The 17754-nt window shown below is 34.6% G+C and overlaps 1 protein-coding gene across 3 annotated transcripts in view; it reads right to left on the bottom strand.

The window, feature by feature from the left end:
- The window catches only part of LOC123564734 (zinc finger MIZ domain-containing protein 1-like), a 273352-nt gene that overhangs the window by 122963 nt on the left and 132635 nt on the right, over positions 1-17754 (bottom strand). For all 3 annotated transcript variants that reach the window (XM_053537386.1, XM_053537385.1, XM_053537391.1), the window contains one exon: positions 1721-1826. In XM_053537386.1, the coding sequence (XP_053393361.1) occupies positions 1721-1826 (106 nt within the window). The remainder of the gene's footprint in view (positions 1-1720; positions 1827-17754) is intronic.

Below are 17754 nucleotides of genomic sequence, written 5' to 3'. Positions count from 1 at the left end.
CAAGATTTCATGTTATCTTGGGTTGTGGGTGTGAGTAATCAAGAAACGGGGAGGGGACAGTTATGGATATTGCAAAACGTCATCAACAAGAGCTGTCTCCATAGGATGACACATGCCCCCGATGGCACTTTGAATGAATAGTTATGGCTGATGTTAGAGTTTAGGACCTTTGACCTACGGACCTGGGTCTTGCATGCGACATGTCGTCTTACTGTGGTACACATTCATGCCCAGTAATTTTAAAATCCATGCATGAATGACAAAGATATGGACCGGACACGCCCATCAATGCACTATCATGAAATATGACCTTTAAGGTCTAAGTGTGACCTTGACCTTTGAGCTACGGACCTGGGTCTTGGGCGCGACACGTCGTCTTACTGTGGTACACATTCATGCCAAGTTATTTGAAAATCCATCAATCGATGACAAAGATATGGACCGGACACGAAAATTGCGGACAGACCGACAGACTGACAGAGGGTTCAAAAACTATATGCCTCCCTTCGGGGGCATAAAAACACAACATAAAAGGAACTGAAGGAGTACACACAAAAAAGGATTTTTGTGGTGGGGTAAGACTGGAATGGTAAACCCCAAATAAAACCCTATGTGCACAACTTTACATACTGAAAAAATATTTATATAAAATTTCATGACTCAAAGGGAAATACATGTGACACAAACTTTTAGGTTCACTATATCAAGGGTAATAACTTTGGTTTGGCAGAGTGAAATCCCAAACAAAACTCAAAATGCACAACTTCACATAATGAACTAGAGATGCTTTTGAGAAAAGTGCAGGTCTCCCACAACTGCCTTGTTTCTCTGGATGGGCTAGACGAGTGGATCCAATTATGGCCTAGACGATTGGATCCAATCAGTAATTCAAGGGCCATAATTCAAAAGTGCCTGGGTGGATTTGGCTAGTTATTGAACTTGGCCGAGGTCTTATGGTCAAACATATTTTGTTCAAGTTTAGTAAAGATCGGATGAGAAATGTTCAACTTAGAGTGTGGATAAGGTTTGTGACAGACACACAGACAGGAGTAAATCAATATGTCTCCCACACCACTGTGTGGTGGGAAACATAATAATATTCTTTCAAGATTTCAAGACTATGGTCAAATTTTTTTTTAAAGATATATGCACCACAAAGTTTTAGGCTCTTTACACATATTTTTGACTGTCAGGGGTCATAACTTTTGTCTGACTGAGTGCAATCCCCCATTTACATGCTGAATAACAATCTTATGAAGTTGACATTTGATGAGTCTAGGTCAATTACTTTTTTAGATATACCCAACACAAATTCGGATGGACGGGCAGGTATAATATGGACAGATGGCCAGACAAGCATAAATCTAAGTGCCCCAAACTCACCTTAAACTTAGGGGGTGGGAGGCACAAAAAATATATACTATGGCTACATTGCTAAATTAGCTACTTTTAAAAGATGTAATTTTTATTTGTTATTGAATGGTATATAGGATATCAATGTTTGGGAAATGTCAAGTTGGCATAACAAATCCTGAGAAAGGCTTGACAATATGTTAAAAAAAAATTGAAGACCAGTTGCTTGTACTCTTTAGGTGATTACTAAGTGGTACCTCAAACTTAAAAACTTGTTGAAATGCATATTATGCCTTTCTCCTTTAGAACTTGTATTATCTTTATTTCTTGCATTTCTCTACACTAAGTCTTATACAACATACATTACCTGAAGCTTTTGCTGAAAACTTTTCCCTGTTTGCTGCACAAACTGCCAATAACCTGTAACCAAGGTCAAGGTCATAGCCTGGCTGGGCTGCCACACGACTTACAACCTGAAAGTAATATAACATGGTTGTATGAACTGAAGGAGATAAAGCTATTGTCTTGAATCTGTAAATATGAGAAGTTATGTATTTAGCATGCTACCAAAGTCTAGGTTATTAAGGTATTATATCATATATGATGCCGCAAAAGTCAATGTCACAAGTATTCTAACTTACAGTGCACAGGTTAAGGTTAATTACACAAGTGCTCATAGAACATGAAATTCCCCCCTTGGTACATTCAGTAATTGCACAAGGAACAGAAATTATTTAGTCACTGTACAAAAAAGTTCTACTGTTCTGAGTCAATGTGACTGTTGACCTACTGACCTCAAAATCAATAGGGATCATTTGCTGGTCATGATTAACCTCCCATAAGTTTCCTGATCCTAGGCCTAAACGTTCTCAAGTTATCGTCCTGAAATGGTTTAACTGTTCCGGGCCAATGTGACCTTGTCCTTCGGCCTACTGACCACAGAATCAATAAGAGTCATCTGTTGGTCATGATCAACCTTCCTGTCAACATTTATGATCCTAGGCCTAAGCGATCTTGAGTTATCATCCAGAAACCGTTTAACTGTTCCAGGTCACTGTGACCTTGATCTTAACTGATCTCAAGATCAAAAGGGGTCATCTGCTGATCATGATCAACCTCCCTATAAAGTTTCGTGATCCTAGGCCCAAGTGTTCGTAAGTAATCGTCCGGAAATGGTTTAACTGTTTCGGGTCACTGTGACCTTGACCTTTGACCTGCCGACCTCAAAATCAATAGGGATCATCTGCTAGTTATGTCCAACCTCCTTATCAACTTTCATGATCCTAGGCCCAAGCGTTCTTGAGTTATCATCCGGAAACCATTTCAATGTTCTTGGCCACTGTGACCTTGACCTTTGACCTATTGATCTCAAAGATCAATAGGGGTCATCTGCTGGTCAAGACCAACCTCCCTATCAAGTTTCATGATCCTAGGCCTAAGCATTCTTGAGTTATCATCCAGAAACCGTTCCACTTTTTTGGGTCAATGTGACCTTGACCTTTCACCTTTCATCTATTGACCTCAAAATCAATAGGGGTCATCTGCTGGTCATGACCAACCTCCCTATCAACTTTCATGATCTTAGGCCAGAGCATTCTTGAGTTATCATCCGGAAACGGATTGGTCTACATACTGACAGACAGACCGACCGACCTAACAACATCTGCAAAACAATATACCCCTCCTTCTTCGAAGTGGGGCATAATTATCCTAGAATGTGTTCCATTTTGCATATTATATATTGAATTTTGCACTAAAACTCACAAGAGAAAAACTATAAATCCAACTTATAATGAATATACTTAACAATCCTAAGGGATGGGGAGGACCATTTTCAGGTTTTATACAGTATTTCACTCATGGGTTCAGACATTACAGGTGTGCCTGTACCAATTTCAGATCAACTTGTTTCAGCATAGAAAACAAATGTGCCTACAAGTATTCAATTCTGTTAACACTGCTTGAAAACTTAAGTGACATTTTCTCCCCAGCAATTTAGGAAGCTCGCAATTTTGAACTGTTCGCTGTTATCGTTCATATAAACGATTTCCCTTCCTAAACCAATTGTGATTCCTAATTAAATTTCAGTTTTCCTGAACGCTATGATATCTGACAACAATAAGCCATATCGTTCTTTCTCTTGTGATCCACATTTAAACAACACTTCTCATTATTGGCTTCCTACTCCATGCAACAGCAATGTTTTAATGTAAAATATTGATTAAAGCACGGCTGTCTCTGTTTTTTATTGTATAAACTTTCCGAAAGGAGTCTTTCCGAGATCAATCACTTTTCCCTGGCTAAATTTGAGCAATTGTCATATTTTCTGTAAATAGATTTTGTTTCATGTGATATCAAATCTGATGTTATACGAATGATGTCTTTATGGACAAAAATGCAGACAAGTTATAAGTATGAACTTTTTTCTTCTTCAGGTACACAGTGCCTTAAACCATTTCAGTGGAACCATTTTGTTTAAAAAGCAAAAGTCTGCTAATACACTTTGAAAACTGTCCAAATAATTTCAATATCAAATCATTGTAATCCAAATGAAGAACAAAGTACAATATTTATTCATTATTTTATTATTAAACAGCCACTGAAATTTACATGCTAATTTTTTTTAAGCAAGACATGTTAACCTTAAACCGTTTCAAAGTAAATGAAACAAAATTTTTGGACTGCTTTTTAGCACTCTAAGACATACCTCAAAGGTAACCTATACTGATGGGCCAATTATGATAATGTGTAACTTCAATCTAGTATGCATGTAATACAGTTCAAAACATACCTTCTCACTCTAGTTGTTCAGAATCATGGTTGCCAATTTTTTAATTGTACACAAGTATTTGATAAGTGGTTCATGTATGTTTCCCTACAAGTGGGTACAACACGTTCTTGCATATTTACAGGTGCTCAAGCATCTGAAAATCTTCCAAACAGGTCTGAACAAGGTTTCTTTACATGTTTTTTTATTACCTTCGTATTTTCATAACAATGTGGTGAAAACTGCTTAAAGTTGTCTAATGCACCAGTCACAGAGTACAGACTCATTCTAAATATAGAATGTTGAAAAATGTTTTTAACTCTTACTGTCTCTGATACATGTTTACTCATTTTAACTGCAAGAACTTTAGTCAATGTACTGACTTATTCCAAATACAGAATGTTGCAAAAAAGGGCTGAACTCTTAATGTTTTCAGACATGTTTACTTATTTCAACTGTGATAACTACAGCTCTTGCCTCTAACTAAAATGAAATCTGCAAGGGGCAGCAGAAAAGAGGAATAACTCCTGAAATCTGTTAAAATTAGTTTTTACGGTGTGCAGAAAGTCCAAACTTGTAGTGCACTGGCAATGTAAAAAGTGATTTTACTTGGAGAACAAACACTTCAATGCAATGTCCATGTATGTATAATCAACAAGACTAGTAGGTGCACAGAGGAAATATGGTGGAAGTTTCTGGTTACATTTCACAGTGATGCTGCCTTGAACCTAATACCTACATAGTGAGTTATTAACAGTGTCCTGTCACTGATCAAAATTCAGTTATGGAGAAAAAATTCACTAACAAACTTTATTAAAACGTGTCTGCATTATGCGTGTTGTCTAAAATGTTGTCTGTTTATACCTCCTATATACCACATTGAAAATACAAATATATAGAAAACTCTCCATACACTCACTGGATTATTTCAACCTTTCTCTTGTGAGAGAAAAATGATTCATTTTCAAGTAAATGAGAAATATTTTATTGTGGCATCTGAAGAACATTTTTCATTTCAAGAACATTATTAAGAATAAATCCACCAACAAACCAGTATATACCTACAACATCAGTTCAAATATAATTCGTAAAAAAATAATTTTTTACAGTGATGACAAAATGTTCAACAAAATTTTAGTAATGCTCAAGACTTCAAACATTTGTGTAGTTTTTATTATTTCAAGAAAGCATGTAATTATCTCTGTTTTTGGAAAGGTCAGGTTAATCTCTAAAAACAAAAACAATTAAACTTATCATAGAACATGTGATAGTTACTAAATATAACAGTCTTACCCATCATCAATTTCTGATCAATGCTTAAAGCCAGGGGTACCCCCAGTCCATTTTACCTAAAATTTTACTGCGTTTTATGTAATATTACTTGCTTGAAGGCACCAAATCACAAAATTTTGACATCTGCCTTCAAATTATTCGTATACCATTAAAGAGCAGTAACCATACAAAAAGGTCATTAAAAATGTTTCTTCAAAACTAGCGAAACAATTCCCTACAGCAGGGAACAGTAGATATAATGCAATAAAGCTTGTAACTCTCTAAACCCACTTTTTCCAACAGTATTTCTCTTTTCAGATCAATTGACTAATTGTTACACCATTACTAAACCAAATGGACATTTCTAAAGCTGTCTCAAAATAACCTGAACAGAATGTTAAGACTATTTTCCTTGACATTCCCAGATCATTTCTTGAAAAAGATAACATTCTTAAAACTGTTTCAGAATAAGTTAAATAGCTTCATTCTTTTCTTTACTTTTAATTGATAGTATATATAGTCTCTGACTAGTATATATAGTCTCTGACTACTAGTATATATAGTCTCTGACTACTAAAAAACAAAGTGCTCATTTCTTCAGCTGTTTCAAAATTAATTAAAAGGTTAGTTCCTTTGACCAATGTTTTGTACTCTGAACAGTTCTTAACAAAGTGCACCTTCCTTCAACTGTTTCAAAATAAGATGAAAAGTTTTTAATTCTACTAAGGCAAACTCTGGACAGTACTTAACAATGTGGACTTTTCTTTGACTGTTTCACAACAAGCTGAAAAACATGTTCAACAAATTTAAACAGTCTCTGAAATATATTAAACAAAGTAAACATTTCTTACACTGTTTCAAAGTAAATGAATAGCATCTCTGTTCAAATCTCAAAAACATATTTCTGATCTTTTACTGTTTCAAAATGACTTGCACAACTCCTTAATTTCTCTAAACATGTCTTAATCAGTTTCAAAATAAGTTTATCAAAACTGTTTCAATTTCTAACGACTACTAAACCAAGTGTACTTACAAGCGATACATAAATAACTGTTTCAAAATAAGTTAAACATAATCTTTGTTAAAATAGTTTAGTTTAACTGTTTTAATTTCTAATGACTACTAAACCAAATGTATATACAAGCTGTACATTAAATTTGTTTCAAAATAAGTTGAAGATAATCTTTGTTTACTATTATTTGTTGGAATATTATGTTTAACTGTGGCTACTAAAACAAGTGTACATAGAAGCTGTACATTAAATTTGTTTCAAAATAAGTTGAACATCATCTTTGTTTTCTATTATTCTTATATCTATCACATCCCCTCTTATCCTTCTTTCCTGCCAGTATTGCTCTGTTTTCCCATTAATTGAACAATTATTGTCCACAGTGTATAAATCTCATCCAATTCTGGCAGTTATTGATTCAAATCAAAGTCCTACAAAACTCAATTACTGATTCAGTCTGCCTTTTACAGATTTTCTGAATAAATGTAAGTTTTGCTGTGCTATGTTGCTATGGGACTTGGATGACATTAGATCACTATTTGACATTTATTACTGTTTCCACTCTTCCAATATGCCATTTTCTATACAGCTTTTTCTAGACAGATCCATTAGGCACAATGACTACATTACTTAGATATAAATTACTTAGAAATTTTATAGAAATATTCCTTTTGTTTCTCCATTATTTCTTGCCATTTCCTGTCAGGCAATGTAAGCTACTCCTCCAGTTGACAGTTTGTTTGTTCAATAAACAACTTGTGAAACAAACATACAAAATAGGCTGCAGAATATGTAAATATCAATATTATATAATGCAAGATTAATTACATTTGAGAAACAGAACCTCTAGCTACTGCAGGCCAAAAAAGCTGATTATAGTAATTGTTTGGTTCCTGTCACATATTTTAAAACAAGAGCACCGCCTTGCGGGTGCTGACGCTCATCTGATTTTTTTTGTATAATAGAAATATTGTCCTACCCATGATTTTCTAAGTCTAAAAAGGGCCATCATTCTTGCAAAAAGCAGGATAGAGTTATGTTTCTTGATGTACAGTGTCCACTTATGATGGTGAAAAACTGTTGCAAGTTTTAAAGCAATAGCTTTGATAGTTTATGAGAAAAGTATACTTAAACATAATACTCTACCAAGAAAATGATTTTCTAAGTCCAAAAGGGGCAATAATTATTGCAAAAAGCAGGATGGAGTTATATGTTGCTTGCTGTACAGGGTCAGCTTATAATGGTGAACAAGTGTTGCAAGTTTCAAAGCAATAGCTTTGATAGTTTAAGAGAAAAAGTTCACCTAAACATAAAACTTAACCAAGAAATCTGATATTTTCTAAGTCCAAAAGGGGCCATAAATCTTGCAAAAAGCAGGATGGAGTTATGTTTCTTGATGTACAGGGTCAGCTTATGATGGTGAACAAGTGTTGCAAGTTTTAAAGCAAAAGCTTTGATAGTTTAGGATAAAAGCTGACCTAAACATAAAACTTAACCAAGAAAACAGATTTTCTAAGTCCAAAAGGGGCAATAATTCTTGCAAAAAGCAAGATGGAGTTATGTTTCTTGATGTACATGGTCTGCTTATGATGGTAAACAAGTATTCCAAGTTTCAAAGCAATAGCTTTGATAGTTTAGGAGAAAAGTTGACCTAAACATAAAACTTAACCAAGAAATCCGATATTTTCTAAGTACAAAAGGGGCCATAAATCTTGCAAAAAGCAAGATGGAGTTATGTTTCTTGCTACACAGGGTCAGCTTATGATGGTGAACAAGTATTCCAAGTTTCAAAGCAATAGCTTTGATAGTTTAGGAGAAAAGCTGACCTAAACATAAAACTTAACCAGGCAACGCCGACGCCGACGCCGACGCCGACGCCGACGCCGACAACCGCTCAAGTGATGACAATAACTCATCATTTTTTTTCAAAAAATCAGATGAGCTAAAAATTATTGTAAAGCTATATTGGTATGCATCCTTTGAGTCTGTATGTAAATTAGTTTGAGTAACATGAATTCTAAAAACATAATTTATGCATTTTTCTCAATCTACACTTCAATAATTCACATGAGGCTATATGAAAATCTTTATATTATCAAATAAGTTGTAGATCAATTAGGAAAAAAGTTAATTGTTTTTATGCCAAAATGTTCTATCAACAAACAAGCAGACACATTTTTTTTGCAATAGTCTTTGAATTTATGACCTGTAGTCATGGTTTACTCCAAGAACAATCAGTAGTCATACACCCATGCTTTATTATAAAACCCTGAACAAGTATAAATACTGTTAAAAAATGGCATTAAACCCAAAACAAACTGAACAAGTATGATGTTGGATAGACATAGACTAGATGAGATCTCCATGTGCTGTAAGGTCTTTATGCATTTTTCTCACTTGCAAACTTGAACAAGAATTGGGTTGAATAGTTGATCCATGTGCTGTATAGGACCATTCCATCACCTTTTACCCATTTTCAGTCCATCAAATTACTTTGTGTTGCACACTTGAACAAGAATGGGGTTGAGAAGCTGATCCATGTGCTGTACAGGACGATTCCAATACCTTTTTACCCATTTATCAGTCTACAAAATAACTTAGTGTTGCAAACTTGAACAAGAACGGGGTTGAACAGTCAATCTTTGTGCTATATAGGACTGTTCCAATATTTCAGTCTATTAATTCTATTAATATTTTGTGTTGCACACTTGAACAAGTACGAGATACATCTGCTTTATAGGACCATTCCAATATCTTGCCCCCATTTTTAGTCTTTAAATATTTTATTGCACACTGTAATGTTATACACTTCTTGCATATTTTGTGCTGCTGCACACTGTGGTGTAGACTCTACTGCTTCCTGCATCAGTGCTTATCTGTAATGCATTCCTTTCAAATACAGGTTCAGCTATTCTTTAATAATTATTTTATGTACAATTTGTTGATGGATATACTTTGTGCCTTGTCTGTTTCATTTCCCAGTGGAGTTTCTATGTATTAACTGATACTGGGTGATGTGTCTGATTTTGTTTTGCTTGTAATTGTCTCTGTTTGTGTATTTGTATAATGTTACTTAGAGATATCTATGCAGATTTCACTTTATGGCAAGTGCTGAAAGATGTAGATGTATAGAAAGACAAAACAGATAGAGAAGATGCTTTTTCAGAAGGGTTGTCTCTTTTGTGACCCTTTGTTTTGTAGCATAGGAGATAATATAGTCCACACTAGGGGTCTCTTTGTCTATGACTGAGAAACTTGGTGGAGATACCATGAGTATACCATTCACTTGCTCTGTGGAAGGTTGGTGGTTCTACCAGGTGTCTCCCTAACAACAATGCCTGAAAAAACTAGAGCTATCACTAAAGGTGATGAATGTACCCCCCGCATGCACTGACACAGTACAATGCAATTTGACGCACACAAGACTGCATAATTATGTGGACTGTATGTATATAGACTGTATGTATACAGTATAGTAACAAAAAACAAAGTCCCATAACTATGCAGACTATTTATCTAAAAGAATGTAACATGCACCATGCACAACTAGGGTTGGTACTGATCACTTGTGTGAAGTTTCATTAAATTGTGTGTAAGGGTTTGGTAGATTAGGCACGCACAAGATTGCATATGCAGACTATATGTACATAGTATGGTAACAAGAAACAAAGTCCCATAACTCTGCAATTTTTGTCGCTGAAAGAACCTAACATGCCCCATGCACAACTACTGTTGTTACTGATCACTTGTGTGAAGTTTCATAAAATTGTGTCAAGGGGATGAGGAGAGATGGTGCGCACAAGATTGTGTCTATGTATATACAGTAAAATTCCTACTTACGACCACGCCGAAATTACGACCGCACCGCTAATATGACAGATTTTGCAAAGAACAGAATATTTCCTTCTTAAAACCAATGGTCGTTGGTCCAAAAATGCGACCAGACCGCTAATCCACTAATGCGACCACCAATTTCAGAACTGTTTGATTTTTTCACACTTAATTAATCACCGCAATTACGACCACTCAAATTTTTCTGTATGTTACCGCGAATCGCCACGTGAATTAACACGTGCGACATCGTGTTAACACGTTAAGCGTGTACATTGTGTATTTATCCGTTAATTGCTAACAAGTCTTTTAAACGTTATCAAAACAACGTATCAAACTGTTTGTCTGAAATTGTTATTTAAAGATGTTTGGTGTTTTACATCGCTATTTTAACATAAGAAATTGTTGAAATAATTAATTTGTTTGTAATTAGACGAATGCCCGCTGATCGAATTGACTTGATTAAAACGGATTTAATTAGATCTAAACGGTGTTTGTTTGTTATTATCAATGTAAATACGTTTGGGATTTTAGCGGAGAATGAAGTTTGAAATTGTTTGATATTGTTGTAATTGTCTTTAACTGAACAAAATTCAAATCATTATCAGTTAAGTGCGTCCTTAATTAATACACAGTTTGAGTATTTAAGGCTAAAGAAATTAAAGAAAATAAAGCTGCATATAAATTTAACACTGTGTTTGCCATTACTGCGTCTAGATTGTATTCCAATGTGTTATTATCTGCCAGACCTTCCCCATATAGCCTTGTCCACTAATCAGACCAGACCGCTAATAAGACCAGTTTTATAAAGAACCATGGGTGGTCTTAATAGCGGAATTCTACTGTAGTATAGTAACAAAAAAACAAAGTCCCATAACTCTGCAAATTTTTTTTCTGAAAGAACCTAACATGCCCCATGCACAACTACTGTTGTTACTGATCACTTGTGTGAAGTTTCATTAAATTGTGTCAAGGGGATGAGGAGAGATGGTGCGCACAAGATTGTGTCTAGATGTATATAGTATAGTAACAAAAAAACAAAGTCCCATAACTCTGCAATTTTTTTTTCTAAAAGAACCTAACATGCTCCATGCACAACTACTGTTGGTACTGATCACTTGTGTGAAGTTTCATTAAATTGTGTCAAGGGGATGAGGAGAGATGGTGCACACAAGATTGTGTCTATGTATATAGTATAGTAACAAAAAAACAAAGTCCCATAACTCTGCAAATTTTTTTTTCTAAAAGAACCTAACATGCCCCATGCACAACTACTGTTGGTACTGATCACTTGTGTGAAGTTTCATTAAATTCTGTCAAGGGGATAAGGAGAGATGGTGCGCACAAGATTGCGTCTACTGACTGACGGCCAGACGGACAGACAGACAGACAACCTGAAACCAGTATACCCCCCCTCTCACAACTTTGTTGTCGGGGGGTACAAAAATACCAAGAGGGGAAACTATGGGCTTCCTCCAAAACAAAATGCTGGAAAATTTGTCTTATCCCCTGAGCTGTCTATACTCTAGTCATAGCATTTCATTCAAATATCCAACAAATTATGTCTGTTTGCTTCCCATCATAATTAAGGTATCACCTATAAAAGACTGTCAAAGGTTCCAGACAAGAAAATTAAAGAATCTGTGGCCAGACAAAATAACTGTAGCACTATCCAAAAATTTGAAATGTTATGAAACTGAGTTCAGGTAGCAGTCTAAGAATGCAGTTTTGTCATTGGTAAATTTCAGATTTAAGCTTTGAAACAACCAATCAGATGTTGAAATTTTGAGACTGATCTCCAAACTCAGTTTTATAACCCTGGGCCCTAGCTGATGTATACTACTGTCTTTTAGACATTTCTTACAGATCTTGAAATAGATTTTTAAAAAGGGGCTGAATCTTGGACAAAACTGTTAAGTCAAGAAATGAAAATAGATCATCCAAGTAGGTATAAATGCAAAGCTCTGAGGTTACAAAGTTCATTGAAATCACTTGAATTTATAATATTATGCTTCCAATCTAGGTTCTTGTAGCAGAGATAACAGAAAGAATTAAATTCAAAGAGAAATCTGACTGAGTTTGTGTTTATCAGGAATACCCTAATGCTATTTAATTGGAATATTCATCTATTTGGTGTAATTAAATGATAAACCTGTGCTTAAAATAAATATTTTCATGCAACTAGACAAGGGCTGACAGGAACAGATGTGTATCAGTGGAGCATCACCCCTTTTACATAATTCTTGACTAATCCTCACAAAATCTGTTTCAACATATGAGTTATGTCAAATAAATTATTCTGTAAAATTACCAGATATCTAAGATAAACGAAAAATCTACTTGAAAAGATGGCATACTTGAATAAAACTGTAATGAAAACTTGTAATACCTGTCTTGTAGAAACTCTGAAGTCTTAAGCTATCTCTATGATTAGTCCTATTGTTTCAGAAATCAAAAACAATGCCTAAATATTACATTAACATATACAAGATGATATCTACATGCTTAAAAGTAGTGTATTTAACCCTTTCCCTGCTAAATTTCTATAATGAACTTGTCCGTCTTTCAGTACCATTAACTGTTAAAAGGGGTGCTTACCAAAAGAGATACTGACTGAATGGCAAACAGTGCAGACCATGATCATGGTCTGCACTGGTTGTAAAGGCAGAATCACTGTTGTCTCCAGCAGGCTAAGGGTAAAGCTAAAACAGGTAATCTAGGATGAAACCTGTCTTTGTGTCACACTTTGGATGTTGTGTATGTAAGCTGAAAATTTGTCATTCTTTGGTTGCAGTGTATGTAAGCTTAAAACAAAGTTAACATTAGTTATTATTGAAGTGTTTCGATCAAACTGGGGAGAAATGTAAGACAACAGAACCCAGATCTATTATTTTACTTGTCACACTTTAGTTGTTTTTTTTACTACTTTTAGCCCCAATGCCGTAAAGAATTTAAGGTATAGTGCTAAACTTAAAAGAAGCATTTGTAATTGCATTTCAATCATACTGCAAACAGTTAATGCACCTGAACATAACCCAGAATCTGTTATTTAACACTCACAGATCACAATTTGGTTTATTCGCTACCCCTATCCGAATGCCGATGGCTAATAGAATGTTTTTTCTGATACAGCTGAAACTCCCAATATTATTTTTGTTTACCTTTTCAGCCAAAAAACTAAACATGTGAGACATAAGGAAATATGCCAACTAATATCATGTTTCGGGTAGAGAACATAATGAATTTTACAAGTTTGGTACTTATTTGCTAAACCCACATTGAACATCTGTGGAAGGCTGGTGTGCCATACTAATGTCCAAAGTTTATTTCATGCTAAGGCCAAACAGTTTATGCTAAATACTATATGCCATACAGCATTAAGGTTTAGGCATATATCATCAAAACACAGAAATATTTGATAAACGAACATCTTTACCAACAATCTACCAGACCATTACATGTGATGAACACTTAAAATATTCTTAATAAGTTGCCCCCCATTTAAAAAGAATGCTATTTGTAAAGAAATAAAAATAAACGATTGCTGGAAATTATGTTCCACCTAGTTATGTGAAATTTCAGCACTGGGACATTATTGCAAATGCATCAATACAAAGATCTGTAACAGTTCTTTGAAAATGGTGAGTTTTTAAAGTCGTTGAACTGTCCAAAAGTATGGCCCCTTTATGCAGTCCTATTCGGGAATTCAATGTTTATATCAGTATACTGACAATAGTTTTGTTGAGTAATATACATGATTATATGCTGTTAAATTTTCATGTGAAACAATGATTTCTTTCTATGATTTAGTGTTGTTTGATTTTTTTCTCTCAAAATGTAAGGCTAAGCCTTAAGCTAAATGCCAAATGCTAAATGTCAAGTAGCTAATGCCTATTACCAAAGGACAAATGCTAATCATCCATTTCTTTAACTTTATGACTTAGTGATCTTCACCTCTTAAACTAATGAACATTACTTTTAATTTGATATTTGAAAATATATAATGTTTCGCCGGTCTGATATGAAGCAATAACATGTTCTACCAGTCACTGGAATATGGGATCAAAACTTTTTAAACATTTAGAAAAAGATTTTAACAGAGACAAAGTTACAAAACAAAGGCCAGTGATTATTTAAAGGCTGCATTCATCCACTGATATATTCAGTTCATTATCTTAGCAGTAAGCATTTGAAATTTATTGTTTTACATTTTGCAATTAGCCTGTATCATTTGGCAATAACTTTATTGCCGTTTGACTAGCAATATTTGGTATTTAGCACTGGGCAAATAGCATCGTTTGGTATTCAACATTTGGCAATTAGCATGGCGAACCAGCCTTCCATAAAAGTCACCTTCTGTGTCATTTTACATCCAAATATAATATTTCCTAGCCATATTCAACATGGTTTTGCTGTGTCAGCCCCTGAGCGGAGACCAACAAGATTGATTGATAAATAAATTGAGAGAACTGCACTATGATCTGTGTAAAAGACATAAAACTTGAGCAATTCAATAATGTCATGAATTAGTAATGACAATTCTTGCACAAGGGACTTGCTCTAATCTAAAATTACTTATAATGTACAAAATGTCCTTATATAATCTATCAATGTTGGTTTTATATTAGAATCAATAACAGTATACATTTCCATTTATGTAATACAATTATTTTATAAAAAACATCTTACATTTGCCAGTGACAAAAAAGGACTTGTTTCAGGTAATAACAGTTTTAGAATTACCTAATTAAGTTAATACATTTTGTAACAGAGTTCATAGTACTTCTGGGATATTTGTTTCATATATAAAATATAAATCCAAAAATACATATAATTATTAATATCTTAGTTACGCAAGTTCATACCACTTTAGTATTTAACAAGAGCTCGTAGAACACGAAAGGCCTCTCTTGATGCATTCTGTAAATGCACAAGGAACAGAAATTATTTGGCCACTGTACACAAAAGTTCTACTGTTCTGGGTCAATGTGACCTTCACCTTTGACCTATTGACCTCAAAATCAAAAGGGGTTATCTGCTGGTCATGAGCAACCTCCCTATTAAGTTCCATGATCCTAGGCCCAAGCATTCTTGAGTTATCATATGAAAACTGTTTAACTGTTCCGGGTCATTGTGACCTGACCTACTGACCTCAAAATCCATAGGGGTCATCTACTGATCAATATCAACCTCCCTATAAAGTTTCCTGATCCTAGGCCCAAGAGTTCTCAAGTTATCATTCAGAAACGGTTTAACTATACCGAGTCACTGTGACCTTGACCTTAGACCTACTGACCTCAAAATCAATAGGGGTCACCTGCTGGTCATGATTAACATCCTGATCAACTTTCATGATCCTAGGCCCAAGCGTTCTTGAGTAATCATCCAGAAACAGTGTAACTGTTCCTGGTCACTGTGACCTTGACCTTTGACCTCAAAATCAATGGGGATCATCTGTTGGTTGTGACCAACAGCCCTATCAACTTTCATGATCCTAGGCCAAAGCATTCTTGAGTTATCATCCGGAAAGGGATTGGTCTACATACACATACGACCGACCAACCTACCGACCAACATCTGCAAAACAATATACCCCTCCTTCGAAATGGACAATCCCATGTCATAAAAATATGACATGGGATTGTCCATTTTTCATGTAATGATTCCATTACATTTATCCCATCAAATTAGTTTGCGTGAAACTATTTTAAAATCTGGAAATCAATTCCTGACAAGAGTTTTACAGTTACCACTAATTTAATACAGAGATGAGACCATAATATTTGTTATGCCCTCTGGTGGCCAGGTTATTCGACTGATTGGAATGATCTAAACAAGATAGAGGGTCAACCAAGGAACATTTTTGAGAAATTATTTCAAAGTCAAACCAGCATTTTAAAAGATGTTGTTCAAAATTTTTTCTACTTTTAGCTCTTGAGGGACCTATGTGCAGCTCTTGAGGGCACCTATGTGCAAGTGTTTGAACACCTTTGGAAGAGGACCATCTAGGCCAAGTTTCAGAGAAATTTCAATTGAAGAAAACTGTCAACAGATGGATGATGACAGGTGAGTGCCACAAAAGGTGAATTTTGAACAAAGTGATCAAGTCTGCCGAATACATATACTAAATAAAAGCAAATATAAAATACTCATTCTACACAAGTAAACGTGTTTACTTACTAACCCTTCATTTTTCCTTAATGAATGATGATAAAGAAGAATGCGTCTTAAATATCACCATCTTTTATCTTTTGACGGAGATAATATTTGAAATAAAATTTTCAATTTCATTCAAATATTGCTTAGTCATAAAATAATTAAAGTGAACATGAAAACACCCTTATCTTACGTATCAAACGTATATTAACGTTTACCCTGCTGGCGGCAAGTGATTTTGCCTTTGCGACCAGTGCAGACCAAGATCATGGTCTGCACTGTTCGCTATTCATTCAGTTAATTTTCAGTGAACACCCCTTCGAATAATAAATGGTATTGCCCAAACTGAGTGATGGACCAGTCCATTTTAGAAATTTAGCAGGGTAAGGGTTAAAGGAAATTAATTCTTTCCATTTTCAGACCTAGAAGTTGATTTGAATTTATTTACGAAACAAGATATTGGTAATTGAACTCTTATCACAAAAATCATGATTGTTCCATGTGGGTCTTGGTATTTCTTTTAATTAGTTTTTTTTTTAGTATAATTTCTGTAAATATATGTAGTATATCTCAATTAGATGTGAGACAATTTTTATATTTTCAGAAGTGTGTAAAGCAATTAAGAATTCGAAAACTGTTTCACTTTGAGGAGAGATATATTCCATATTCACAATTTCTTTTTATTTTATGTTTATTGTATGATGAATTATGTATTTTGTAACAAATTTTAATCTCAACATGGTAATCACATGTGGGTAAAAAGAAATGATGTGACATTGCAAAGATGCACGTGACAAAGTTCCATTTGCAGATGACGTCATGACATTCGCAGTATGTAATGACGTTATGAAATTCGCATTATGTAACACTGTTATAAAATATGCAGTACGTAACGTTATTTGAAAGAAAAGGACAGTCTAATGTTGTTATAACCTGATGTCGGACCATTTTGCACTTTGATTACTTAAGCTGAAATTTGTCATTGTTATTATTTTATGCCAAGGAATTACAAAACATAACTTAATGAAATCAAGTTTGAATCACAAAATATACTATAAAGAACAAAGCATGATTTGAATTTTCATCCAAATTAGAAATTGATACCAACAACAAATCTATACTGGCAGTGACTGATATGGATTATATCTCACTGATAATTCCCTGTATATCATGAAAAGCATAAAATAGAACATTCAAACAACTATAAACACCCACTTACAGTATCACACATTAACATGAATAGATGTGTGTAACTTTTAGAGATTGATATTGTAAAAGACAATATTAAAGGAGTGATTAAATCTGTATCAAATATTCAGAAAGACAACTGTAGAATGCTGACACCATCTCAGACACCAGCACTACA

The sequence above is a fragment of the Mercenaria mercenaria genome, chromosome 2 (genome assembly GCF_021730395.1).
Source record: "Mercenaria mercenaria strain notata chromosome 2, MADL_Memer_1, whole genome shotgun sequence".
Taxonomy (NCBI): Eukaryota; Metazoa; Mollusca; class Bivalvia; order Venerida; family Veneridae; genus Mercenaria; species Mercenaria mercenaria.
The sequence above is the reverse complement of the archived record's forward strand: the minus strand, read 5'-3'. Positions and strand labels throughout refer to the sequence as shown.